At 45.0% G+C, this 26239-nt stretch overlaps 1 protein-coding gene across 5 annotated transcripts in view; it reads right to left on the reverse strand.

Moving 5' to 3' along the window:
- RAPGEF1 (Rap guanine nucleotide exchange factor 1) overlaps positions 1 to 26239 on the reverse strand; it is a 90147-nt gene that overhangs the window by 21994 nt on the left and 41914 nt on the right. For 3 of the 5 annotated variants that reach the window (XM_035898212.1, XM_035898215.1, XM_035898213.1), the window contains 7 exons: positions 25605 to 25761; positions 20446 to 20534; positions 19900 to 20052; positions 18338 to 18461; positions 16847 to 17030; positions 15726 to 16241; positions 9037 to 9239 (listed from right to left, as the gene is read on the reverse strand). In XM_035898212.1, the coding sequence (XP_035754105.1) occupies positions 9037 to 9239; positions 15726 to 16241; positions 16847 to 17030; positions 18338 to 18461; positions 19900 to 20052; positions 20446 to 20534; positions 25605 to 25761 (1426 nt within the window). Of the gene's footprint in view, positions 1 to 6257; positions 6417 to 9036; positions 9240 to 15725; positions 16242 to 16846; positions 17031 to 18337; positions 18462 to 19899; positions 20053 to 20445; positions 20535 to 25604; positions 25762 to 26239 lie in introns of all 5 variants that reach the window. The other 2 variants (XM_035898217.1, XM_035898214.1) reach the window with 2 other exon arrangements.

The following is a 26239-nucleotide window of genomic DNA, read 5'->3' on the forward strand; positions in this document are numbered from 1 at the left end:
GCTTCCATGGGGTTTGGGTGTTGTACATCTCTTGGAAGCCCTGTCAGCCTTTAAAAGACATACTTTTTTTGGGAGGGCACAGTCCATTCAACAGAAATGTTACAAGCAAACTAGTCATCCTCTAGTCCTCCCCCCAAGAAATCACAGTTTATCTTGGAAGCAAATCAGCGCTTGTTTTAATCTGCCTCTTAGAGGTTTCTTGCAGGGTCAGTAAGGCCTCGGTTATAGCTGCAGTGACACGACCTCCTACTCCATAGCTTTGCTTTAAGTGAAGTACTTCAAAATAATCTCTGTGAAAGCCAGAAAGCAGGGTGCGAGTGGATCCTTTGAGAAAGGATGCTTTCCTCCATCCAAACTCTGTCCATGCTGCCAGGCTCCCACCACAGGACCAGAAGATGGTCTCCCAGCACGAGCGATCCTGACCTACGACGGCACATGGCCAGCACGGGGGAAAGAGAGAGACCCCTCTCCTCTCACCAGTAAAGTGGATTTAAAAAAAAGAAAAACAAACTATCTGCCACTTGGGAAGTACTTCCACAAAGCATGCTTTGAGCTTGGAGCAATCTCGTCTCCTGGGAACAGCAGGAAGCTAACACGCCTGAACCTGAATGTTCACCACACACCGTGACACACAGAGGTCTTCCAGAGATGGAATCTTTCAATGTTTTCAATTTGCTGCCTTTGATTTTTTGCAACGGTCAATATTTTAGAACAGCTTTCCATCATTAGCGGCAGTGTTACAGGATGTCCCAAAGGTCAATGACATTACGACCGCTTATTTGGATTAGATGGCAGGAGATAAGCACTCTAATAGAAAACTTCTTTCAAGAGCTACGCTCCTCTACAGTCACTAGGCATGGCTGACCACAAGTAACAGGGCGACAGGGTGTTTATATGCAGGGAATCACTGGCTGCAAGTAACAGCAGTCTCCATCCTAAATTCAAAGTTGAATTCAATTATACGGCTGTCGGAGCATCTGCACCATCAGCAGGCACAGCCTTCACCTTTCAGCACAGCCTTCTCAGTTACCCTACGGACTACTTCTGCCAAATTAATCTGCGATCCTGCCAGACACTCCCAGATCAGATAGAGCATCAGATTTCTAAAACATGAAGCTATCAGAGGAAAGGATCAATCTTTTAGATCTCCTCTGCTAATGCTATTAAGAGCGCCACGTGGGCAATGTGCCAGAACTGGATGCCCAAATTCTAACAGTAGAGAACTATGTTCACAAAATACTGGGTGTTGTACAAAACTGCTACGCCCTAAGAATATAATTGCATAGACAACTACTGGAAAAGACTTCCTATCTCATGACACAATGCTGGGCTTTCAGGTACTTTTGCTAATGAGGAAGGAAATGCTCCTACAATGAATGGCTGGAAACACAAGCTGCCAACAGAATGGCTTCAAGCACTGCCACAGGAAAGGCAGCAACTCCTCCTGCTTGAATGTTTCTCAGCAAAGCCTCTGACCTGGCTGCAGAGCTGACCTCCCTGTTTTTAAGCGATGGTTAGCCTAGCAGATGGATGGATGGAGCTTGCTGTTCCCCTGGGAAAGGGTCTCCCAGCTTCTGCATGAGAAAACACAAAATCCAAACTTCTTAAGTGAGAGGGAGTCTTGTGTATCTTTGCAACAAAACAAATAAGGGGGTGGGAGGAGGGGAAGAAAACATTTGCAAGATTTATTAACTATCATGCTATCATGCATCTCTCTTTTGAAGCCATCAGAATTCAATCTGATCTCACCTGCAGCATCAACTCTTGTCCAGCTTGCAGACACTATCGCTATATCTGGCAAGCAGATCTTTAAAAGGCAGAACCTGGACACAAAGACAAAGCTCCTAAAAAGTCACACAAAAATGATGACCTACGAAGTCAACAGGGGACCTTTTAGAGAGACCTGCACAGAGACAGGTAGTGCTCCAACTGCAAGAAAAATGTATAGACCATCAGAGGGAGTGGTTCTCAGAAGCAGGATTCAGTGATGCCAGCATGCAACAGCACTGCTAATACCACTGTCCAGGCCTGCCACGGGCAGTGGAAATGAATGCAAGTGCAGAAGAAATGCTAAACAGGAAAGGCAAAACAATACCTGGACCTCAGCAGCTGGTTCAATGGATGCAAATCTTTTTTTCCCCTTCCTTCTGCTCCAAACTAAGTAGTCAAACCCTGCTTAGGACAGAAAACGAACTCACACACTCTGATCTCCCAGTGCCGGTTTGATGGTGGCTCCCACCATCGGACTACCCTATGAATCAAACCGGCTCGGTCTCTGCAGAGGGCCAGAGCTGCGGCATGTGCTGCAGACTGGAAGTGAGCTGCTCGAACAGGAGCCAGGCAGGGAAAACATGTGAAGCACATGTCTGCATTGCGCGCATCTTTAAACACTCATCTGGCCCTCCTTTTCCTGAGCGTACGTTAGCACGCACACAAGAAAGAAAAACAGTGGCTGTGAATTTTCTGTGCGCTTGCTCAATTTGCTCAAGAACGGTGGGAACAAGTGAGAACAGCAACGCTGAAATGGAGCTTTCATAATGAAATCACTTGCGCCTTCTGCTGGAATCCAACAGCCAATTTGGTTTCTGGAAAATTACTGGAAATGTTTCTTAATTAAAAAGAAAACATGAGAAAAAAAAGAGTGTTTTCAGAAAGGCAAGTTATTTCTCCATAGTGGAGGATGCAGCCAAATTTCCACTAATGGCATGCATGTGCCTCAGAGAAACAACCATGTTCCTTGTTTCAGCAAGGAAAAGCTTCCTAGCTGTAAGTGAATGCAAGATGTTCTGCAGTCTTTGGTGGAAAATATGTGGATGGATAAGAGCAGAGCTTGTCGCCGGCCTGATTTCCTCTATCAGTTCAGAGTTCCCCAGCTGCCAGGAAGTAATGAGATGTCAAGATTTGATTTCTGCCCTTCGGATACCTGTCCACCCATTTCCAGTCAAACAGCACAAGGAGTTAATAAACCAAAAGACAGTATCTCTGTCTTCACAAGACGAAGGGAAGGAGGTGATCAGCTAGAGAAAAACTACTGCCAACTACTACCAAGGAGGATGGGTTCTTATTGCATCCCTATTTCCCCACTGTTTAGCAACAGAAATTGCTTTCAAAAGAGATGGGAATGCCTAAAATGTCTCTTGACAGTACAGTCCAGTTGTCCCCCCGATGTGGGATTTAACGGCTTAGCTGTGCATGGGATGGGGAATAGGATGCTGCAGTTCCTTAAAATATCAACCCACACTACAAACATGACCCTTGCTGGCCCAGAGGCTAGACGCGAATCAGACTTGGTTAAAAAACAGGCTCAACTTGCCAAACCCATGAGGTTTGATCCAGTTGCTCAAGATCTGCCTCTATCCAGTAAAAGCTATTACCTCTGGCACCATTTCCTGCAAAGAAGGGAAAAGCGCCATTAGTGGGTTGACAGAGCAGCGGTGGCTTCTGGACTGCAGCGGCGCCTGCAGTGCTGATGGGAAAGAAGAAAGTCAGGGTCCTAGAAAAGAAATTCATACGCTAAAAATTAAAAGATGCTCTGAACAATTTCACCTCTTTTTTGCTTCAAATCATTGTCTGAAAACAGTCTTTTTCAGCCCCGTATATCAGCAGTAAGGTGCTAGTCCTTCACCTGGAGCACAGAGCTAATGGGCTAACGTGTAAAACATGGTGTAGGCTCAGCTTTCCTGCTGCCTGCATGTGAACAGATGGGTCCAGGGCCAGGTCTTCCCTCTGGGATTGACTCCTGCTGTCCACTCCAGGCCAGTCTCCAGGGAAGGAAAAAAGCACAGGGCACTTTCTTAAAATTGGCCACGCTTGGCAAACCTGCAATGTGTTGCTTACATTGGGTCAATGGACACCCATTTTCTTTATCAGCTCTGACTTCTTGGTATTGATCTAAGGAGCTCTTTGCTTCCTTGCTATCCAGAACGGATAACGATTAATGTAGGAGAGACACCATTTTAGGAGATTTGATAATCACCACTGGTATTTGGGTACACAGGAGGCCAACTCCTGGGTTGGCCGGTATGCAAAAGGTGTGCTCTCCCTAGCATTAACTCCCTTGGCTGGGGCTGGTGGAAAGCTACTGTATATTTTTTAACAGGTTTATTGTTCACCACAGCGCTCACTTGAGTGGCCTTTCTTTGGCAAGAGAGTTAAAAATGAAGACATGAGAATAAGAGGAGGTGAGCGATGTGCTTAAGTGGTACTGGTGCAGCTTGTAGCATCCCTCGTGTGAAGCCGCACGGTCTTTCCAGCCAATGCTTGGGAGCAGATTGCAAGAGGGGCTCTGGTCCTTCTTAGTGCTGAAATGCAGGGTGTCACCCTGGGAACGATCCAAACCTTGACAGCTGTCTCACATCTCTGTCTTATTAGGGATAGGGAAAATGGGATAAACCATGGTTATGGTATTACATGGGTCAGCTATGACGCATGTAAGGACATTGGTATTTTGCAGCTTGGAGACAAAGAGACGCTGTCATAGTGAAAAATCTCATTTTTGCCTGTGAAAAAATAGACCAGCTACAGTCATGAGCAACTATGAGATTATCATAATTTAAAGGCATTAATGGAAAAATCACCATTTTAAATTCAGCTTATTTCCTTTGTGCATTTGACAGTGCGCTCCCTAATTGTTCTCATTGTTCCTCAAGCTCCAGCTGTTTGTTTTCCCCTCACCAAATCCTTGCAAAAACGAGTAAGGTTTTTCTAATGAAGTTTTAACATTTCAAAAAATAATATATTCACAATAATGTAGTCCAAAGCAAGATGAGAACAGGCCAGAACAGTTAAGTAGGTAGTAACCATTTAATCCAACCAGGACGCTTTCTAAAATGAAAGTGCTCACATATTTTTAGAATGTTATAGTATCATATTTATGGGCTCTGAATTAAAACGAAAATAGTCAAGTGCTTTTACCTAGTCTTACAGTTCTGTGTTTTGCTTGCAAGGATCACTATCAAACAAGAGAGCTGTACAATTCAGAACTTCTGCATTACTTCAAATTTTAAAACTGTTTACCACAAATTTATGCAAGCACTAACCTTTCCACACCTCAGCCTTTTCATCTGAGCAGCAAAACTATGATAACTGCTCTCTCTCACGCAAGTGGAAGCCAAAAGCTTTAATTCTTTGCTTGTGAAGTAGCATTGCTTGTAAAGTACTTGAATACTTACTTCTTCTGTGGCCCAATGCTTATTGCTAATTTTTAGAGAATGAGTTGAAATGGGAAGATAGCAGTGGCACAGTGGGAGGATACCATTTTCAAGCATTTAATATCGAACTAATTGAACACTTCTGCTTTTTTTCTCAAGTCTTGTCTGATAATTTCTTCTCCAGAAGTCATCTAATTTACTAAACATCCAGGTCACTGTTAAAAAATAGTCTATTCTCAGTTGTCATCACATGGCAATCAGAGCATAACCATGCAGTTTTTACATGCAAACGAGCTCCATACTGATGAGCTGGTGGAATCCCCTGGTTAGATTTAATTTCATTATATTAACAATTTGTTACTACTACCATTTAATTTAAGCAGCTGATCACAGATTTAAGCAGCGCTCCAAGATTATTCTTATTTTGCCTTAAATCATTCTCAGCTCCTCCTGCCGTTCTCTCTTCAGACTGCTCACGAGTGCTGCAGGAGAGAAAACCCTGCTCATGCGTCAGCAAATCACACAAGCTTACTGAGCTTGTCTGGGACCACGAAGACATGAAGGGAAGCAGACAAGCAAATATGAGATGAAAGATCTTGGTAGAGGCCATTTTCTAGAAAAAAGAAATTAAGGAGCTGTAGGCACCGTTCCATACGTTTGACTAAATCTGTGTATTTCGGGGACGTCATCTTGTTATTTCTCCAAAGGCCAGACTCACACGGCAGCCTTTAATTGACTCATCCACATCGCTGATGTTATGCAACGGAACAAAAAGACTTTGCAGCTCCCACTGCAGCCTGGGGAACACGTAGGTCAATGGAGTCTGCCTGGGCACACAGGCCAACTCTCCTCCCTCAGTCCCTTGCCACAAATGTCAATACCGACATGTATATTAAATAATGAAAGCCCCACCTCCCCTGTGCTTCATTTAGTAGGATTTACACACAGTTCTTCCTCACCTGGCTGATTACTACATGGGTTCAAAAGCCCCCAAAAGAACCTGCGTCTTCACCCGCAATCGAGCTCGAGCATAAGCACAGAATTTGCACACAAACGTTTCACCGACACAAATACGCACACGTGTTAAAAGTGCGGAGAGCAACTCACCGAATGCACAGGAAAGGAGCTGTGCCGGTTGAGAAAGGAGTTAGAGACTGACATAGTGAGGCCCTGAGTGGCACCGGTGTCCTCGGGGGTGAAGGGCACTTTAGTTTGCTGGACACAGTAGGAGACAGAAGAGAAAGAAGAGGCAGCATAGGAGGCCTGCTGAAGAGGGGGAAGAAAGCAAAAGACAGAAGACACAAAGAAAGAGAGCACAGAAAAGGCTATGAATAAAGGATAAGAAATGCTAACTGTAAAACAATGCATATAATGGCTTGCTAAACAAACAGCTATTCATACAGTTCATCGGAGCCAGACACACCAATATGGCTTCTTGAGCTCGAGAGGCATGACAAAAATCACAGTTCAAATCTTCTTTGTTTCACAAATCCCTTAAAAATAAACTCCCGCCTCCCCCTTCCAGTTCCCCCATGGCCAGCTGCTGCGGGGAGAAGCAAGCTGTTCCTCGCTGCCCTTTTCTCCCCATGGCGTGGGGGGCAGATGCCCAAAGAAGGAACTGGCTCTTGCTTCTAGCCGTGAAGCAGCCGACTCTTGCAGATTACTGGTTTTTGTGGCAACCTGCAGACTGGGAACTTGGGTCTTCCAGTGTGATCTATGGGCCCTCACTGGTACCGCTGAGATACTGGGTAACAGTGACGTCCAGCCCTTTTGTGGCAACCTGCAGACTGGGAACTTGGGTCTTCCAGTGTGATCTCCGAGCCCTCACTGGTACCACTGAGCTACTGGCTAACAGTGACGTCCAGCCATTTTTCAGTCCAACCCAAAAGGACATATCACTTGCACAAGAGGGAGATACCACACTGTAAGTAACAAATGCTACTAAGGAATCTCTCCTGAGTTCCACTATAGTAAGGAGTGTGAGGAAGGCTAAGGTATATTTAAGTTTTCCCAGCTCTGACTTGTTGCATAGAATGTACAACTGCTTCACAAATAAAATCCGAAGCTCACAAGAAAGGACTTCCTAACTATTATTTTATAGAGGAGTCCATCCAGCAACACATTGCCTACTGCTAGAGCAGATGATGCCCATGTGATTTGCCGTTTCAGAAACTCTTCATGGCAGCAGGAGCAGAGGAACAAGAGTCTGGTGGCTTTTACAACGATTGCTGAATAAGCCACCGTCTGCTTGCACCACTTTCCCCACAGAGAGATGAAGGTAAGAGTGGGAGGCTGCACTTGAAGAACCCTTTGCTTCAGGGGAACTGCAAGCAACACCTTGATGGTATCAGCTTGCAAGACTACAAGAATGCCTAGCAGGCAAATCAGTGACAACTTGGCTGCCCAGATAGTGATTAAAGGGCAGCGAAGAAATGCTTTGCTTCAGCTGACAAATTCAGAGAAGGAGAATTTTCCTTCTGCACAACAGCTACAGTGAATCTGTGCTTTACACACCCTCCTCATGACCATGTAGACTAAGTCACCACCGGTATCACTAGAGTGCAGCCACCTCTAGGAGGAGGACTTAGGGCAAGTGACCATGAGGTACAAGTGACAGTGCAAGGACCACACTGACAAGGGGACCACAGACTCTGGAGAACTGCGTGATCCTTCACAGAGGAGTCCTGTAGACTCTTCAGTGTCCCTGCAAAGCAGATGGGACATGGGCATTTAAAGTCTCATCCCCACAAAGCAATGATGCATAACACTCAGTTTAGCTTAGCCAGAAATGTTACTTTCATCTTTCTAGGACTCCTACCTGCATCACACGAAGGTAGTTATGCAAATCCCAGAATTATAGTTCTCAGCTGCTTTTTTGATTAAAAAGTACCCTGGGACAGACAAACTTTAGCATAGATAACATGAAGAAATATTGTAACAGTCCCCCTTCATGGTGGTAAGACCATGGCTCTGTTCCCACATTTCCTCCTGTTTTGTTAAAGCCAGAGCCAATTTAAGTTAGCTAAATCAGCACAAAAGATGCTTTTTTTTTTTAAACAGAGCAAATCAGATAATGAATATAAACAAACCCCCTAAGGTCGGAGTTAAAAAAAGAGGAAAGAAAGAAAGACCCTTAAAAAGAAATAGGACAAAATCCCAGCCCCAGTGAGGTTGGAAACAAAACTTCTGCTGCCACCAGTGAGGCCAGGATTTCGTCCCCCATGTGGAAAACGGCACTCGTTGTACTGTGAAACCCAGCACCCAACACACATACACATGTGGATGGGCCTTTTTGTGCTGGGAGTCTAGGAGGGCCAGCAGAACACTGAAAAACAGGTAAAATCCTGAATCACACAAGGGGACTAATGTGGAGAAAACATGCACAAGTTAAATAATGGCTATACCAAAGTTTTGTGGTTCTGGCAAAGACTGAGCCATAAAAGCAGTTATTACGTTTAAATGGTTATTATTAGTGGCATCCTTGACAACAGTTTCAAAACAGCATTGGGAACAACAGTGCAGCAATTTCTTGAAAATTGTGTTGCCCAGCGTGTCAAAATCTTCAAAGCAGTTGCCGTTACACAAACCTGTAGTCTGGCATAGGTTCAGCCACGCCATGTGGAAGACTAACATTTCATTTTTAGGGCATTTTAGGACTTTCAGAGTTTATGGGGAACAGTCTGAATGTGGGGTTAGAAAGGAGATCAAAGCGGATGATGCAAAACGCCTAAAAACATGTTAACAAGATGACAAGGAGCATGACGTGGTAACACCAACGAGACATCCTCCCACCACTGTGGCCTCTTGGAAAGAGGAGCAGCAAGAACAGAGCTGCTCCTGGGAGGCTGGTGTGCCTGCCGGGGAGGGCACTGCGGATGTCACTCACCAGCTGCCGCTGTTTCGGTGGGAGAGCAGGAGGAGGTGCCAGATCTTGAGAGGGCTCTATGCTGATAAAGGAGTCATTGAACCCATAGACTTCCATGAGGTGCTTGTTCTTCTGCTGGTAGATGTGCTCGTTTTGAGGGGTCTGGTAGAACATGGCTGGCTGCGGCTCTGAGTAGTCTTCCACAAACTGCATATACGCCATCACTGCAAAAAAAAGGTCACATCACTGCTCCTGGTCCGCATGCTGCAGCGGCAACAAGCAGGCATTCTCGAAATAAAGTAAGAATAAGGCCATGCCACTGTGAGTCGGGCTTTGCTGCAGGCTGGGAGCAGCAAGGCATCTGTGCCCTGGTCATGGCTCACGCAGTCAGTTGCCATCCACCTTGCAGGAAGGGATCTCAATATCCCATCCTGCAAGCCAGCGCACAACAAACATAATTACAGGCCACAAACACATCTGACAACTGTTTAAGGTACCGGTGAGGTCTCTAACCAGCTACTTGAGAAGTCTGTTTCACTCTTAGCCCAAATCCCTTCCTCATGTAACCCATGGCAATTCTGAGAATCTTCCTCAACAGCTTATGCCCAAAGTCACCAAAAAAACAGAATAACTTTGGTCTGCTTTCTAGGAGGCACAAATCATCTTGTATCATCTTGTACAAAGGTGCAACCTTGACAATAAATCTATAATAATTCTTGTGCCTACAATAAATCTCACATCAGTAGTCAGCAAGGTTTCAAGAACGATGAGGCTTAAAGCCCTTCTCCCTTCTAGCAAGCTGATAAAACTGTTATCGGAAAACACCTACCTGCGAGACTGGATGTACCTCTCCCTCAGCTATTTATATGCCACTGCTGGCACAAGAGACTTACCTTTTTAAAGTGCCACTGACCATGCCTTCCCACCTCCTTCGCTCAAAGCCAACACCCTTCGCTCCCATCCCTTTCTTAAAGCACGTTATCATCTCCAATTCTTGAATCCAACTGATTCAAAAGCTTTTCTGAGATGTGGTTCAATGGAAGTATTAAATGGGATCAAATCTCATTTAGATGACCTCTCCATCTGTACAATATCCTTCCAAAATCTATGAAAAAAACCACACAGGTTTGCAGTTCTGACAGAGGATTAGTTACTGCTGCGGTGTTTTAGTGTTGGAGGGAGAGAATGACACCCAGTATTACAGAAAGACTACAAAACCCCAGAATTATTAAGGATCAGGAGTGTATTTAATAAAGGTAACATAAAGAAAGACCTCTTTCCTATATACCTGAGAAGAGGAGCAATAGATGCGTTTACTTGTCATAAAAAGGACTAACCAAGGCCTTTCTGTAAATACACTGTCATGCACAAGACACTCTGTGATCATTCCTCCCTTCTTCCTGATAAACACGCAGTTGCCAGTTTTTGTAAATCTGGTCATTAGGTGGCAATTATTCAGCTTCACGCTGGCGTTTCAGTTGTACAGCTGAAATGAATGGATGACTTCAGTGAAAGCTATAAATACAAACGAGCACAATGCAGTATTTGCACATCGTGAAGCCGGTTCCCACAGTTGCTGCAAGGCCAGGCCCTCTGTTCACCTGCCAAGGCAGATCTACGGGGCAGCCCACTTCGAACAGGATGCAGCCGTGCAAACGCCTTGGCAGGAAGGAGCTGCTCTGCACCTGTCTTTTGCACCTTTTTTCAGATTTCCTCTCGTATTTTAAACTCCATTTAGAAGTGGAGCTAACACAGCTGCCCCTTCCCATGGAGCGATATCCCTCCTCCAAAAAACAGAATAAAGAGGGGAAAAAAAAAAAAAAGGTTGTGGCAATCGGAGCACAGGAAACCTCAGCTGATGGATCTCAATCCCAGCCGGTAACACCTGCTGTCCCCATCCTGTGACCCCACACGGTGCTGCCAGTGACAACCTGTTCGTGTCCCGCAGTACTGCCAGCTCCTGCACAGCTCTGCCAAGGCTGCCGAAATGCCGACCTCCGGTACCCCCTGCTACCCGAGCCTTGCTCCTCTTCCTCCCTCAGCCACCCTCCTGCCTTCCCAGCACCACTACACAGATGGAAGTCACCACCCTTGCTGGTTCAGACCTCTCTTTTTTGAAGGGAGTGTGACAGAGGTTTCAAACTGCACGCACACGCGTGTCGGTGTGTGTTTGTGCCCCCTCCTCTGCTGGTCTCGGCACTCGTGATAAGGCCAAGATCAAATTTGCTTGTGGATGTGAATTTCAGCCTAAGTCCTAACAGTGAAAAGAAGCATGTTCTGGCAATATTCTCTTATTTGAACTCATGGTGAAGGAGTCTTGGAGTAGAAAATACAGAATTGCAAAAATACTATTTTCAAATATCAGTGATTCAGTTGACTAAGGTACTCCCATTAATGCCCATGCCCTGAAAAATGCCTTGGTATCATACAGCTTAGGAGAGTAAGATCTAAAGAAGGCTTATGAAAGATATTTCTCTAGCAGCAACAGTGAACTAAGGATCAAGACTCCTTGGAGAAGTGTAGAGGACAAGAGCTTGAGGGAAAAGACCACATTCTGAGAGCTCATCAACTGAGCAGGACAAAAGCCAAGAAGCCAGGCTTGGCAGTCCTGGTATAATGCAGCTGACATTGCTAAATTCAGACCAACCCTTTGTGTGGAGTTAGCTACGAAACCACTTGAGTGTCCAGATCTGAAGACAACACTCAGGATTGATGGCTGTGAGTTTCTGGGCTCAGGCGTCTGCGTGACAGTGCAACTCGGGACGTGTTGGTGAAAAGGGTATCACATTAGACACTTATGTAAAATTAAATTACTGTAACTCAAGGTAGTAAGCCTGAATGCTGCTGAGAGCCTTAACTCAATCTGCAAGGGAATAATGAAGAGCTCTTTTATCTCAGCTCGTTATGAGGCTAATGCATCGCCATGGCAGCTCCCCTGCCTTGCTTGTTACAACTAGTCCAGGGCGGGTGAGCATGTCTCTGCTTCTACTTTGTCTTCTCTGTTTTTAGGTGAAGCAAAAAACAGTTGGGATGGTGAAATACAAACCTGGCTCAGGAGCAGAGACTGCAGAGTGCAAATTAAAATGGGCATCATTAAAATGCTGCCAATTTTGAGCAGGAGAGTAAGGGAGCAGGACCACTCCTGAGACTGCTGTTCGCAAAGGGTCTTCTCTCCCCCCCCTCCCTCCATCCCTCCCCCTCTCTGCTGTGGTATTTAACAAGGCAGAAATTTAAAAAGCAGATGGGAAATTACATCACCAGCTCAGATCAGGCTGCACGCCCTGCAGCGACTCTGTGCAGAGGGAGGGATGGGGGCTGCAACCGCCCCGGGGAGCAGCCGGGGTGGGGTGACACAGTCTCAAGGCAGCACCCCGGGAGAGAGGGGAGGCGTGAGAGACAAACCTCTCCCATCACAGTACCAGCCCAGCTTATGTCAGCTCTGAACCCAGACAGAAAATATCTGAAAGAAAAAAAAAAAATATCTCAGCCTGAGGCTAGGAACACCTTCCCAGCAATCTGCCTGCAGTGCCTTGGCTGTCATTTCTGAAGGAGCTCAAGCTGCTCAGGGGTTTCTATCACACACCAGCGCGGTGGAAGTCACAGGTACTGCTCGGAGTGCACCAGCAGCACCCGAGCCAGCTCGCCGGGCGGCTGCTCATTCTGGAAGCTGCAAGGAATCGCCAGAAGATGACGAGCAATAAGGCACATCTGCAATATAGGTAAGGCACAGCAGTACCCGAGGAGGAGGACTCACTGGAGGTCTAGCCCGACTCCTGGCGCCGTGTCAGCAGCCTGCGTTACAGCCGGCCCCAAACAAGCGCAACAGATTTGTGTGCATGGGCAAGAGCCAAAGTAATGGAAATTCTTAAGCTGCGCATCAACTCGCTAGAGAAGTCAAGGTCAAACAAGCCAGTCTTTGCTGTCACCTCTGGGAAGAGAGCTGTTTTTCAAAGAGCTCGCATTATCTGCTGGCTAAGCCCAGGCTGCCCTCAGCATGGTTCCTGCAGTTAAATACCAGCTGCTTACAGGGCACCAGGCTGCATTTTGTTCCCACTGACAGGGAGGGAAACATGAATAAGTGCCTCGCTTCTAGTCTGCAAGCTGTTTGGGGAGAGGACCTTGTTATTTCTGACTCTGGGCTCTTCATGGCAGAAGCTGTTCCGTGCCTGTGTCTTGTACAGCAGGAGCACGAGGCTGGTGCTCAAGCAGAAGTCTGGATTAATTTGCCCTTAGCACAGTAACATGTACTCCTACAGCACAGTAAAATAACAATAATTCATGGCAGACTAAAAGGCTTATCACTCCTCTCTTTAAACTATACAGAAGTCAACTCTTGGAGGTCCCTCTGAGCACAGCTTACAGCAATACACATGGTTAACCCTAGCAGGATTTTCTGTATATTATCAATAAAAAGACAATTAAAGCCTCTGCTGCAACATTTCCTGCCAGCTACCAAAAGATGACCCACAACAAAGGGACTACAACCAAGTCCCATCTGTGGGAGCTCTAGATCTTTTTAATGAATTCATGCATCTCCTCCGGATCCCAGGAGTTTGTTGGGGTTGTGGAAGCAGCACTGCCTCACCTATGTGATTACACAAGAATATCTACATGCATCAGCCTCCAGGCAAAAAAATCCTGGGTGCTACCATACAGCCTGAGTAATGTTTTACTGCCCTTTTAATGTTGAAAATAAAACTAACAACCACAGATCTGTGGTGTGATATACTGTGGAGTAAAGATAATCTTACACAAGTTCTCAGTGACATGTGGATGCAATTAAAAAAAATCCACAGCAGTCAGGTAACAGCTGAAATATTACTATAAGCTTTGCAGCAGTGATGCTTTACCAAACCGTCAGAGCTGACAACACATTAGATAACAGCTTCTACCTTTCCTAACAGTGCAATCTGATCAATACTCCAAGAGCTTCTGATAGTGCCAGATGACAATTAACTCTATTCTAACATCAAAGAAAATTCACAAACAAGGCCTCGGTATTGAGGTTAAAAGTGTGCATGGGCAATAATGGAGAAGATAGCTTTTAAAACTGTTTTTAAGTAACTCCTTGACATCTCATATGATAACAGAAAACCAAGGTCTCTCTTTCAACTGCCAAATTGCCTCTTACCCAAGATTCATGCAGACGTCTCCCCTTACTAAAGCTGCCTACGTGCAGAGAGGTGCATTGCCCTGCATCCAGCCCTGTCTGCATAGTGCAAAACCACCTGGACCCAGACCTTGTTATTGATATGCAAAGCCCACAGGGACCCGATCCTACAGTAAGTAGCCTCTGTATCAACACCCCTTGAGTATTTCAAACAGCAGGAGTCATAACAAACAACCCTGGCTATGCTCTGTGCCAGCATTTATTTCCTTTCTGGTTTCTACAAACAAACATTTCAGCTCCTTTTTAGCTGCTGTCAGTATCTTTTAACTGCTTGCTTACCAGAGAGAGAGAAAAGTGATTTCCTACATATGGGGACACCAAGCTACAAGACCCTGGCTTTTAGGTGGGTCAAGCCTTGTGGTCCGATTAAAATCCCAGAAGGTTACAAATGTGGAGCCTGGTCACTTAGGAATAACGGAAATGCTTTTAGCCAATGTGCTTTTCAAAAAAAGTGACTGGCACAGTAAGCTATCATAGAAGTGGACAGAATACTGACCCTGCCGCGTGACACAGCAATCTCACTTCTACCTTATTCTCAGTGAAAAGACTATAAACTGCAGAAATGAGTCAGAAAGCCAACTCAGCACTTTCGAATCAGCTCTTCACTTGGGCTGCCAGCCATACAACGTAACGCTGTCGAACCAGATCTTGTACATGCTACCTCCTCACGCAGCGTACAACTGCAAAGCAAGCCAGTGACTAGCACACTAACATCTGCTGGATCTCACTACGTAGTCCACAGCCTTCCTTGGCAGATTAAAGTATGGCTGCTTTTTTGGCAAGAGGTTTCACATGTTTTCAGCCATGAACATTAAGAAAATCAAGAGTAAGGTTGTGAGCTTGAGTCGCAGTCAGTGCTGGCGTGCCAGGAGTCTGGCTGGGGATGGCGAGCCTTCGCATTTAAAGGCTGCTCATTTTAACGATGTGGGAAATTCTTAGGCATCCAAAGGAAATGAGATCCTGTAGCAAAACAGCAGTACTGGACACTAGGTTAATAGTGTTGTCTTGCACAGCCATGTGGGTGACTATGTTCCTATTGCCAAATAACTGCTCTGGCAATGATCGGTTTTGGACAGAAAAGCAGCCCTTTCTCCAAGCTCTTGGAGAGTACCCAGTTCTTTTCTGTAGTGGGAAAACACTTATAAAATGGGGGCAGGGGAGAAGGAATGGACATAAAAAGGGAGGATAAACCAGGAAGATCTGCAAGGCAGAGTGCCTTAAAGATTTGTACTCAGGTAAACAGAGAAGTCAAATGGATCACACTATATTAATGAAGATGCTGCATGATGCCAGCTCCCCTGGGCCTGGATCGTTCCTGGCTCCAAGAGTCATCCCCTGCCTGCCAAAGGACTGACACTTCCCTTCCATGCCTTTGACACCGATTTTGACACATGCCTTTGGCTAACTGATTTTGACACTCAGCCTCACATAAGCAAGGGCATTACCCTGGGGTCACCATTACTTAGTGGTCATCAGAAGTACAACAACTGCAAGGAAAGGGAAAGGTAGAAGTAAAACCCAAACACAAAGACTTGCTTACTGTGTTTGTTTTTCTTCTCTGGCAGAGGTGGTGGCTTCTCTGGGTCACTGTTAGATTCTGGAGCAGCAAAGTCAGCAATGAATTCAACCGGTGCTGAAGAGTTTCCTTGCTGGAAAGGCGAAACAGCAGCAAACGGCGTGAAGGGTACTGATGGGACGGACGCTGCGTTCTGCATGTCATCCTCCGAGATGTTATCGTATTGGGAAGGGTGCCTCTCATAGGACACCCTGCAGCCCGAGTTATCTAAAGTCTGGGAGGCTGCGCTCCTCCTCTTCTTTTCTGGTAAAGCTGGAGGAGTCTCTGTTGGCTGTGCTGCTCCCAAGGGACTGCAGAATTCCAGTGGAGGAGAGCTGCCTTGCGGGAGCTGGAAAGCATGTCCATGGAAAGGGGAGCCAGACTCACCCAAGGACTCTGGCAGTGGGCTGAGGACACCTGGCACCTGCTGCGGTATCTGATCAGCGTTGGAGAGGTCCTGCTGCAGGAATTCATAGTCTGGATCATAGTGATCTGATTGATCTGGTTAAACAGAGAGGACAGGAGAATCATGCATTGGCTTCTCTCTTTCACTGTTCAGCCCTTCTCACTTCTGCCCCTCCCATTCCATCAGTTAATTAATCAGTTCATTTAATCAGAGTGGTACTTCCTTGCAGGAGGGACCATCTTGCTACACCTGTAAAGTCCAGCCTTAATAAAACTCTATCATTATTTCTTTACACTAGCAAACAAATAACAAAAATTCAATATGTAGACCATTGCAGAAATTATTTGTATTTCATAATTATATTTTTGTTTCATTTTCTTTCCCAGTACATAGAAACAACATCATTTTAGTTTACCAGGACTGTCATTTCCTACTGATGTCTGCAGACAAGGCTGAAATCAACAAAACATTCCACTTGAGAGCTGAACTGAGTTTGAACACAATCATCTACAGCTAGGGAAACACATTCCCCTGGGCTTTTTCCTATCTGACAGAATACAATCCTGCATAGAACTGCCTGCAGCAACTACAAGATGACAGTTGCAAGCACAATCCATTTACTTCTGCATCACAGCTACGACAGCTCCCAAACGAGAGTGATGGGGGCTCCTCCAGCGGCCCTGGACAAGCCCCCGCTTACCTAACGTTTCACAGCTTGTGTTGCGGGAGCACTGACCACTGTCGCGGTCCAGGGAAGAGAGCTGCTCGTCAGACTTGCTGAGTTTGCCGATGCTACTGCACGGTGAGAGGCGAGGAGATTCTCCCCCATAGGAGTGGCTTCCACCCGACAACCTTCTCTGGGCATAGCAGTCGACATCAAAATCCTTAAGCAAAAAAAAAAAACCAAATCACCGTCATTCTCGGCAGCTCGCTAGCAAGCAAGATGCAGCTCAAGGAGCAAACACCTCACAGCTGAATTGAGAAAACCAGGAGCGGAGAGGATCGATGCTGCTAGTTCTCTCTAGTTAGACAGCTCATCAAGACCACAGAAAACCTCTGATTTGGTGAACTGTCCATGCCAGGGAGCTCTGTGTCAGGTTCTTGCTTCCAAGCAGGGCGTGCTGTGTCCCACACTGGACTTCGCAGATGCTGAGAAGATGACCAAGTTCCTCGCCACTACACACGCCTGATGGCTGCTTGTCAAGACACTGATACTAGGTAACCAGGCGGCAAGATTTCTCATTAAATAACTGGGGCTTTAGCAAATATTTAGTTAGCTTAGGTGCTTACAAAGGGAAAATAAGCTACAGAGAGATACAACTTTCTGTGCCTATGACTACATTTCTATTTTGGAAATTACCTCAATCTTATCAACCTGCAAGCAAACCCTCAGGTATTCCCACTCTCGCAGAACAACCTACGTGTGGTTGTACTCATAACCAAAGAACTGCCACAGCTTTATCTGTGTCAGCCAGACAACTGCAGAGGCTCCCTAAGCCAGAGCTGAGGCTTTGGGGATGAGGACAAGATTTGATTTTGGTACAATTTAATACAATTCAGGTCTTCACTGCTGAGTCAGTGATTCCTGAATGTGTAAAGCAAACCAAGCCCCTTACAACCTCATAAACCCCAAACCAGCACAAGCAGTGGAGCATTATTTAAACACGCAGTCCGAAGTTTTCCAGTTTTCTACCAGAAAATGTACAAATTTCCCCAAAACACCAGCAGTGGTCAGAGCAGTTGCTCAAACTACTGCTTGGGTTAAAAGAAGTTTTAAATTGTGACTGGATGAAGACAGCCTTCTGATCTCAATATGCCACGTGTTCCCTTGGCCTGTACGTAAACCTTGGCGAGACCTCGGTAAGCTCAGCCAGCCGCTCCGTACCCTGATCTATTCAACATGGCAACACTCAGCCGCTCACATCTTCACACTCTGCTGCAGCTCAAGGCAACAAAGTTTGTAGCAATTTGTTAATTAAATCCAACAGCGCTGTAAAAAAAAATTAAGCTGTTCACATTATTTATTATACTGATGTTCCTGCCACTAAAACTCCCGCTCCAGAGCTCTCCCGTACAGGGATGAGCAGAGGCGTGCAGGGAACTGCGTGGCTGCAGGTCACAGCATCTCTGAGCTTCTGCAACAGTTCACAGCACGTTTCCCTTGGCTTTCGCAAAGGGGTTATGCCATTACCTGTCTGTTGATTCCAACAGGTAAACTGGACCCACTGGTGGCTCGACTCATGGGGGCCACAACTGCCACTCTGGTTGGGGAAGGTGCCGACTGCCGTTTTTTAGGGGGCAATGCTGGTGGAGGGCTGCAAGACACAACAGGCATTGATGCTTCCATTACTCTTCCAGCAAAAAGACTTTTAGAGGCTTCATGTGCTTGTTTTCCAGAAAGCCTTTGACTTGCCAGGCTCAAAGCTCACACGTTCTTTTCCAAAGCTGGCCAGAAGCTATTCAGCAAAGTGTATCTGCTAACAAATATCAATTTAAGAATACTCTCACAGGTAAAGTCCTGTTCAGTGATTTATTTTTTAAGGTGGTAAAGTAGATATGTCTCAAACAAAAACCATTGCTGTTTTAAACATTATTTTTAATGGAGGTAATTAGCATGATAAGTATTTCTTAATGAAAGTGGTGAAATCCAAATTAGTTGTTTTGGTTGACCCAAATATTGTTTCCTTTCACAGAATTCCCTCCTCCTTAAACCTTCCTGGTTTGAAAAATATTCAAAGTTTCAAAAATTTACAGGACGGGAAAATTCTTCATCTGCCCTTTTACGCTCTGGGTGAACTTTAGGGAACAAGATGGTCAGTGTTGCTCTCACCATGTATACTGTGAGGGCCCATGTTTTGGCATGGATCTATTTCAGATACACACGTTAGCAGTAACTAGTGAGATTTTAACAGCCTTACTTCTAGGTTTTGTTTCTAATGACACCTAATTCTGGTCATCGTCAAGCAAGGTTCCCAAGACCACAGACATTCTGTTTCTGGAACATACCAAGACATTTTTATATAACCCGTGAGAATTCAAAAAATACAAAGAAATGTGATTCTTTTGGCCAGCCACAGGCCTTGATACCACATTTTCAAATTAGCACATGACACATATTTTTCACACCATCAATTAGCACTAATACTAGAGAAGAAAAATATCGCGTACACAGACCAAAAACCTGCAAGGTTTTTCTCTTCCTTCTCAAAATAGAACACAGAAACTTTCATGTGGTTACTCGTAGAAACAGGGTAAGAACAACCAAGCAAAAGATTTTTTTCACGCACTATGGGCTCCTTTCACTCTTAAGCTGATAAGCAATGCAGAACACCCTGGATGTGCAGGACAGATTGGTAACTGCCAGCTGAGGTTAACAGAACACTTCCCATTGGCTACAAACAGCACAAGACACTGTTGTACAGTGTGGTACTCAAATTATTTTAAATAAGGTTCTTATGCATTTATGTGATGCCTCTCATGCATGGATCTCAAGGCATGGCACTATCCTCACATAAAAAGAAGGAAAGGTAAACACAGATAATGAAGGGTATTGCTCAAAACAAGACAGAGAGAATGCAAAGTCATAAACAGAGTCCTGGAGCAGGGAAGAATTACTATGGAGGACTGGAAATTCAGAGGCACCACTAACCCTCCTGATAACCTCTCTTGTGGACATTTTGCAAGATTGTTTAAAAACCAAGAAGCTGGTAAGAGCCACGGGTATTCTTCAGTCAGCTGTTTGGCCAGTATTACCTGTTTTCTGCCACACGAATGCTAGGCAGAGGGGGTTTAGGAGGTGCAACTTCTTCATCCATGGAGTCAGTCAGTAGCTCGTTGGATTGAGTCATATTAGTTGTTTTGTTGAGGATCTCCATTTCACGGTCTGTAAGGGGAAGTTCTGATGGGCTGCAACAAGCAAAATACAGATTGTAGATCATAAAACACAGTTGGAATGCAGCACGCTGACAGATTAATACATATTTTAAATCTTATGCAATATGAGAGCTACCTATAGCAGAAGGCAGAATTTGCATCTGCAGGTGGAATTCCATAACATACAGAGTACAATGTGCACGTGTCACGGCCAAGCCATGTTTCACTGCCAGACTTCGGTATCTTCCCTATCACAGTATATTGTCCTCCTTAAGTGGTCCCACTGTAATGGATGAGGCTACATAAAGAACACTACGCTACCCTCTGTGAAGAATAATTGCATGTTTTAATTCAACTATCAGTAGCCAGAAATTATCCCTTCTATATTAGTCTTGCACACAGAAGAAATCCTTGTCAGTGACCCACCTGTCAGATTTACATGCTGGTAAACTGGGTTTAACTGGGCTTGTGGGAGAGGGATGCTCCTGCTTTTCAATCGTGAGTCTGACCAGCTCCTGATGGATGGAGAGAAAAAAAAAGAGAATAATCATTATTTCCTGAATGCTGCACTCAAACATCCCAGAACAGAAAGGGATGCTACTGCAGCAAACCCTTGGCTACCCAAGTTATGACACAGACACAGAGAGAGCCAAGCTGGGTGTAAGTCTGGTCCAGGGCCATACAAACAATGCAGCAGTGCTTCTAAGGAGCAGCCTGCACCCAGAAGTAGTTTAGCCATATTTGAGTTAAGTTCATAAACCCTGGCCCTATGGGGATTCTGCACAAACCCACAGCTGTGTCTTTTTGTGCTTCCTCTTTCCTCTATCGTCACAAATGTGTTCCAGTCCCCACAACACGCTAGATAATGGCAAATTGACTTTGCATATATAAATGTAAGTATGGAAAAGTCTTAACACAGTGGAGTACTTCACCTAGCCAGTAAAAGGAATTAAATAATTGCTTTATATTTTATGAACAAGTACGTATTTGTTTCAAAAAGCAAGTTTTCTGTAAGACACCCAACAACAAATTAAATAGCAAACGCCCTAATTAAAAGGCCTGCTTCCCCTGAAGCCATCTTTTAACATGTTAGCAATGGAAGACTTAATCATTCAAGGAACTACTGTAGTCTATCTGTTATAGGCAGAAAAGGTGCTAGATAAAGAGATAAGGGCATGATAATCCTGAACTACAACTTTGCCAGCAGTCAAAATAACAATCATTCACGCCAGAAAGGCGGAGAGAACATTTTATGGATGTCTGAGGCCAACACATAGATCTACTGCTCACAGATCCAAACACATGCCCTCTTACAGGCAGGAAAACTGCCACTGCCTCCTGACGGTATTGGTTTCCCAGCATATTATGCAAAGGAAACTATATGGGATCAATTTTAAATTTTTTTTTTAAAGCAGCCTGAAGTACAGTGTCATCATTCCAGTATTATCTTCACATCCGTGGCTGTTGAGCTTGGAAACAACTGCCACTGCTCTCTCAATGCAACAACTGCAACTGGAATGTCGTCATCATCATCCTTCTGGGGAAGAGAAATATTCTAGTTCTTCTATTTTTATATAAGGCTCTATTTAAAGCTGAGCTTCTATGGGTCAACACATGCACAACAAGAGGAATAAAGTACTGCACTGGATGGGCAAACTGGATGTGCACTGGATGGACAAACGCAGTCCAAGTGTCCACCACATCTGATACTGGTTTCGATGTTCGACTTACATCCTTGGTGTGAGCTTGTGCTCAAAAATAGTTTACACCGTGTCAACCAAAACCACAACAAAACGGTCAGCTTTCCAGTTGTCCTGGAAAATATCCCACATGTGGGGAAGGAAGAAAGAGCACAAATGGAGCAGACTCAGATGTCCATGTGGGCTAATGCTAATGCTGGGGACAAACGGACAAGAGCCCTGCCGAGGAACAGCGTGTTCTGAGAAATGCCTTGGTGAGAAAAAGCACAGCACCAAGTTGACCACAGCTGGACCAGCTCCCACCTCCAAGGAGGGCCATGTCCCCCATTGGGGAAATACTCTGCAACAAGGAGCAACAGACTGAGAGGGCTTTTGACAATCTATCCACTGTGGTAAGGTATGCTACGCAGTGCATAGAAAAGTAAAATCACAGAACTACAGCACTAACGCGGACACTGAAATGACCTCAGACTTCTCTGCTGAGTAACCTCAGTTACTCAATGGAAACTATTTTTAAAAAATGTACTTTCCTCTCTTTCAGGATGAACAATCTTTAATTAAGAACTTGCTGTTCCTTTTAGACTATAGAAATACCCTCCCCATAAAGTTTACAGAACATGACTAGAAAAAACAACCGTAGGACCTGAGAGCCAATAAACCCCAAACAAGGCTTTTCTGTAAATCAGACTATTTGGAACTCGCACAGTGACACCCTTTGCCTCTTCACCACGCTCCAAGTCACCATCAGGAGCGAGTGCTGACACAACAGATTGCCACCTCCCTGTCCTCTGGACAAACTTTCACTACTGAAGAGGTTTCTGAAGACCCTCATGCACTTCAACGGACTCAGCTCCAGACCCCGTGGGGCTATCGGGCACTCGCCAGCAGGAACAGTGATTCCACACAACACGTAAGAGCACAATAAGGGAAGTAAAATGTACGGGTGTTCAAAGCAAAAGACAAAATAAACCTTAGACGCCCCCCTGAAAGGGCTATGGAAGGGAAAATGTAGCTTCTTCTTTTCCTCACCTTTCTTCACCATGTTTAATACCTTAATGGCGGTTTTAGGTTAATGGTTGGACTTTATGATCTTAAAGGTCTTTTCCAACCTAAATGATTCTATGATTAAACCCAACCAAGGCCAGGGTTGCAGACTGCGGTGGTGGCACCTGGTGAGCCCCTGTGCTGCCGGTGAGCCCCTGACACCGGGGGCTGAAGCACTCAGTTTTCCTATTTTGCCAGTCATAACGGGCACATGCCTGCCCACCATGTGGGAATACAGGTTACAACAGGGGAGGAAAACGATCCAATTTGGCTCGAAAGTATCCTTAGAATGATTCAAACCATCGTAGCTGTGAAAAAAACCCACCCCAAAACACCTCCTACCAGAGACACCAAGACAACATGCTATTGATAATACATGAGAGGATCCCTTTTTCCTCTAAAGTTTAACAAATACCACCAGATTCCCTGGGTCCTGACTTTTTCTCCTCTCTACTAAGCCCAAAATGAGAACTAGTGTTTGAAAATCAAGCCAAGATCTCCAGTGTACACACAGAGGTAATCAGTGTGCAACCAAGCCAGATGCACATTATGCTATTCCTTATCAGCAAGTAAAGAGATTCCTGCAGCAGTAATTAAGAGATAATTAAAGCCTCTCTAAAAACTTATGCTACTTCAGCAAGCTGGAAATTCCAAAATGAGATAGATTTTTAAGAAGTTATGTAATCAAAACAAGGAATTTTTCTCTTTTTATATATGCTTGGCAAGGCACTAAAACCTGAGATCAAACCAGCAAGCAACACAAGTGAACAAGCAGCTCCTTTATGCTCAATTCTGAAAATAAAGAGGGAAGTAAGCACTGAAATGTGGAAGTGGATCTTGTGTGATCTGCCAGAAAACCAAAAAAGGCCCTCCACAGCAGAGAAGTGTCCAACTTCTCAGTTCTGCTTCCAGATCTGAAAGCTGGCTTGGCCCGTCTAAAATAAACCTTGCTCCTCACTATGCAGGAGATGAGTGCACGCCGCTTCCAAATGCTGACCTGTTGATGGGCAGCCACATTCGCATCTACCCAGACAGCCACACATCTGCTCTAACCGTGCTCCAAGCTGACCAGACATAAGCCAGCTCCAACTGGAAAGCCAAAATAACTTCTAGTCTAACAACAAAGTAGAAACTGATATAGCCATGCCGCTCAGTGGGGCTTAATAGCTCAGGCTTAGCACTGTATGGACATGGCGGCATCGCTTCCAGCTGAGCCCGGCTCGCAGAGCGGGCAGAGCAGGCGTCCGAGACCTTCCACCCATCCGCACCGGCACGCGACTTTGGCCGGAAGGCCAACAGGTACCAAGGGCTTAATTATTGCTTGAAGCGAAAGGCCAGCGGGTGTCCAAGTCGCACGCAATCAGACCACACAACTCTATCCTGGATCTGGTGATAACGTGGCTCTCCACGGGATTGTGCAGATTCATTAAGTGATAACAGACTGAACGGTCTCGCTATTTGCTGGGTATTACAGTTCAGATACCACAGCACAGATTTTCACATACTGCAGATTGCTGCTGAATTCCAACGCTAACAGCAGCTGAGACTTTACGCTAAACTCTTTTTCTCCGTCCTGCTGTGCAAATTGAAGATCGGCTTTACTTTTCAAATCTGGAGCTTAAAGTTAAAGGGCATATTGTGCAAAATAATCCTGGAAAATCTGTCTTCTTTAGGTGATGGGAATGTTTTGTTTCGAAGATACTTGCTTAAAAGGCTCGGTAAGGAATAGCAGATTTTTAGTATCTGTGTTTGAGCAACATTGAAGAGATACTCAGAGCATGCAAACACCACACCAACACTCCTGAAAATGCGACAGCAAAACCTTGGGAGATCCACTTCATTTTTGCATTCAGCTCCAGTAAATAAAAACTAAGCTGAGTTCCAGAACACTGAAAGATGCCTGTTCCTGACACACTAATCCAGGTGAAACACTGCAGTTCTTAAAACTCTACCCCAACTTTCCTTCTGTACTTGATCTAAATACTCCCCTTTAGATTCAGCCCTGCTGCTGAAAGAGGCTTAACCTTCTCTACGGTCTGCAAAATAAGGTTCCCAGGAGATAGGATGGTCTCTCCGCTGGTCCCCTGAGCCTGGGTCATGCAAACTTTTAACTGCAGCGCTAGGACAGCTGAATGAACAGCCTCCGCGGCCATCAGCCCAGAGACGAGTCCGGGAAACAGAAAGAATGGGCACCAAAATCTTACTGGGAAGTAGAAGGAAAGGCAAACAGCTTTCCCTGGGTGGGGCAGGGAGGGAATGCTATATGCAGGTCTCACAAAGGATACAAAGGTTTCTGTTAAACGCTTCCATTAGTTATGTAAAATTAATCCCCAGAAAAGTCAGCCTAGCTCATCACCTGTTACACACCCTAATCCAACTGCTGAAAGCGGTGATGAATGCCTTGAAATTTATGTTAAAAGATGGAGCTGGAGTCTTTGATTCTCTGTGGGCACTGACGGGAAGCATTTTCATTATATTTTGCCTAGACAGAAAATATGCAAACTCTGTCCTGTAATCTGCATGGGAGACTGGGAACGACTTGGTGAAAATTTAATACAATGCTCAATAGAGGTTTATTGTTTCTTCCAATTCATCCAAATGCCAGGGTGAGCATTTCAGAAGCACGCACTACTAGCCAAACCGTTTGTGCTAGTCTTTAACCAGCACACCGAGCAGACATTTCACTTATGGAGCAATTGATTTAAGAGGTAGTTTACTGAGGGCAAGAATAGGATCTTTGTATTTTACCTGCACTTAAAAAACTCTTTAAACTAGAACTCTTCTAAAATACATTACTATATAATTTTACATAATATAATTTACAATATCTGTCTCATGTACCTTGACTCCATCCAGAACAGCTTTTATGACACCCTTCACTGTTGTCACCATCTCCTTGTCTTCTGAATTCACACCCTCCAGCATCACTTGATCAGACCAGCGGATCAGATTGGCCAGACTCTGGTACACACGGCTATAGCAGGATGAGATGGCAGAACTGGACAGCAGGGGAGGAAATAGTTGAGAAAAAAAAAGAACAAAATTAAATTATGGAGATGCCATCAAATGTTACGAGAGTGCTTGATATAAAGTGCATATCATACTGTTAAAAATGTGACTGTTCTCCTTTTCCCTCTGACATCCAGAATTTGTGTTTAGCAGGTGACAAAGCCCAGGTTTCTCCTCTTGCCGCAGTTGCTCCCCCGTTCTCCAGCACCAAACGGGACAACAGTACGAAGGTACAAACGATCAACAGTTCATTCTCAGCTAACAGAATGAATTATCTGGGCTGCAGGTTAACACAGCAATGCTAAAAAGAACGTGCTTTCCATTTTAATTTACAGGTCCAACCCTATGCCTTAACTTCAAAGGTAAATACTTAAGTCCTGTATTTAAGTCTAAACTACATTATTTCAGTTTTATCTATGCTCTCCTTTTTCCTTGTTAATGCTCCCCCAAAATGCCTCGCATAATTG

Source organism: Egretta garzetta, unplaced genomic scaffold, assembly GCF_000687185.1.
Source record: "Egretta garzetta isolate BGI_Z169 unplaced genomic scaffold, ASM68718v1 scaffold497, whole genome shotgun sequence".
Classification (NCBI taxonomy): domain Eukaryota; kingdom Metazoa; phylum Chordata; class Aves; order Pelecaniformes; family Ardeidae; genus Egretta; species Egretta garzetta.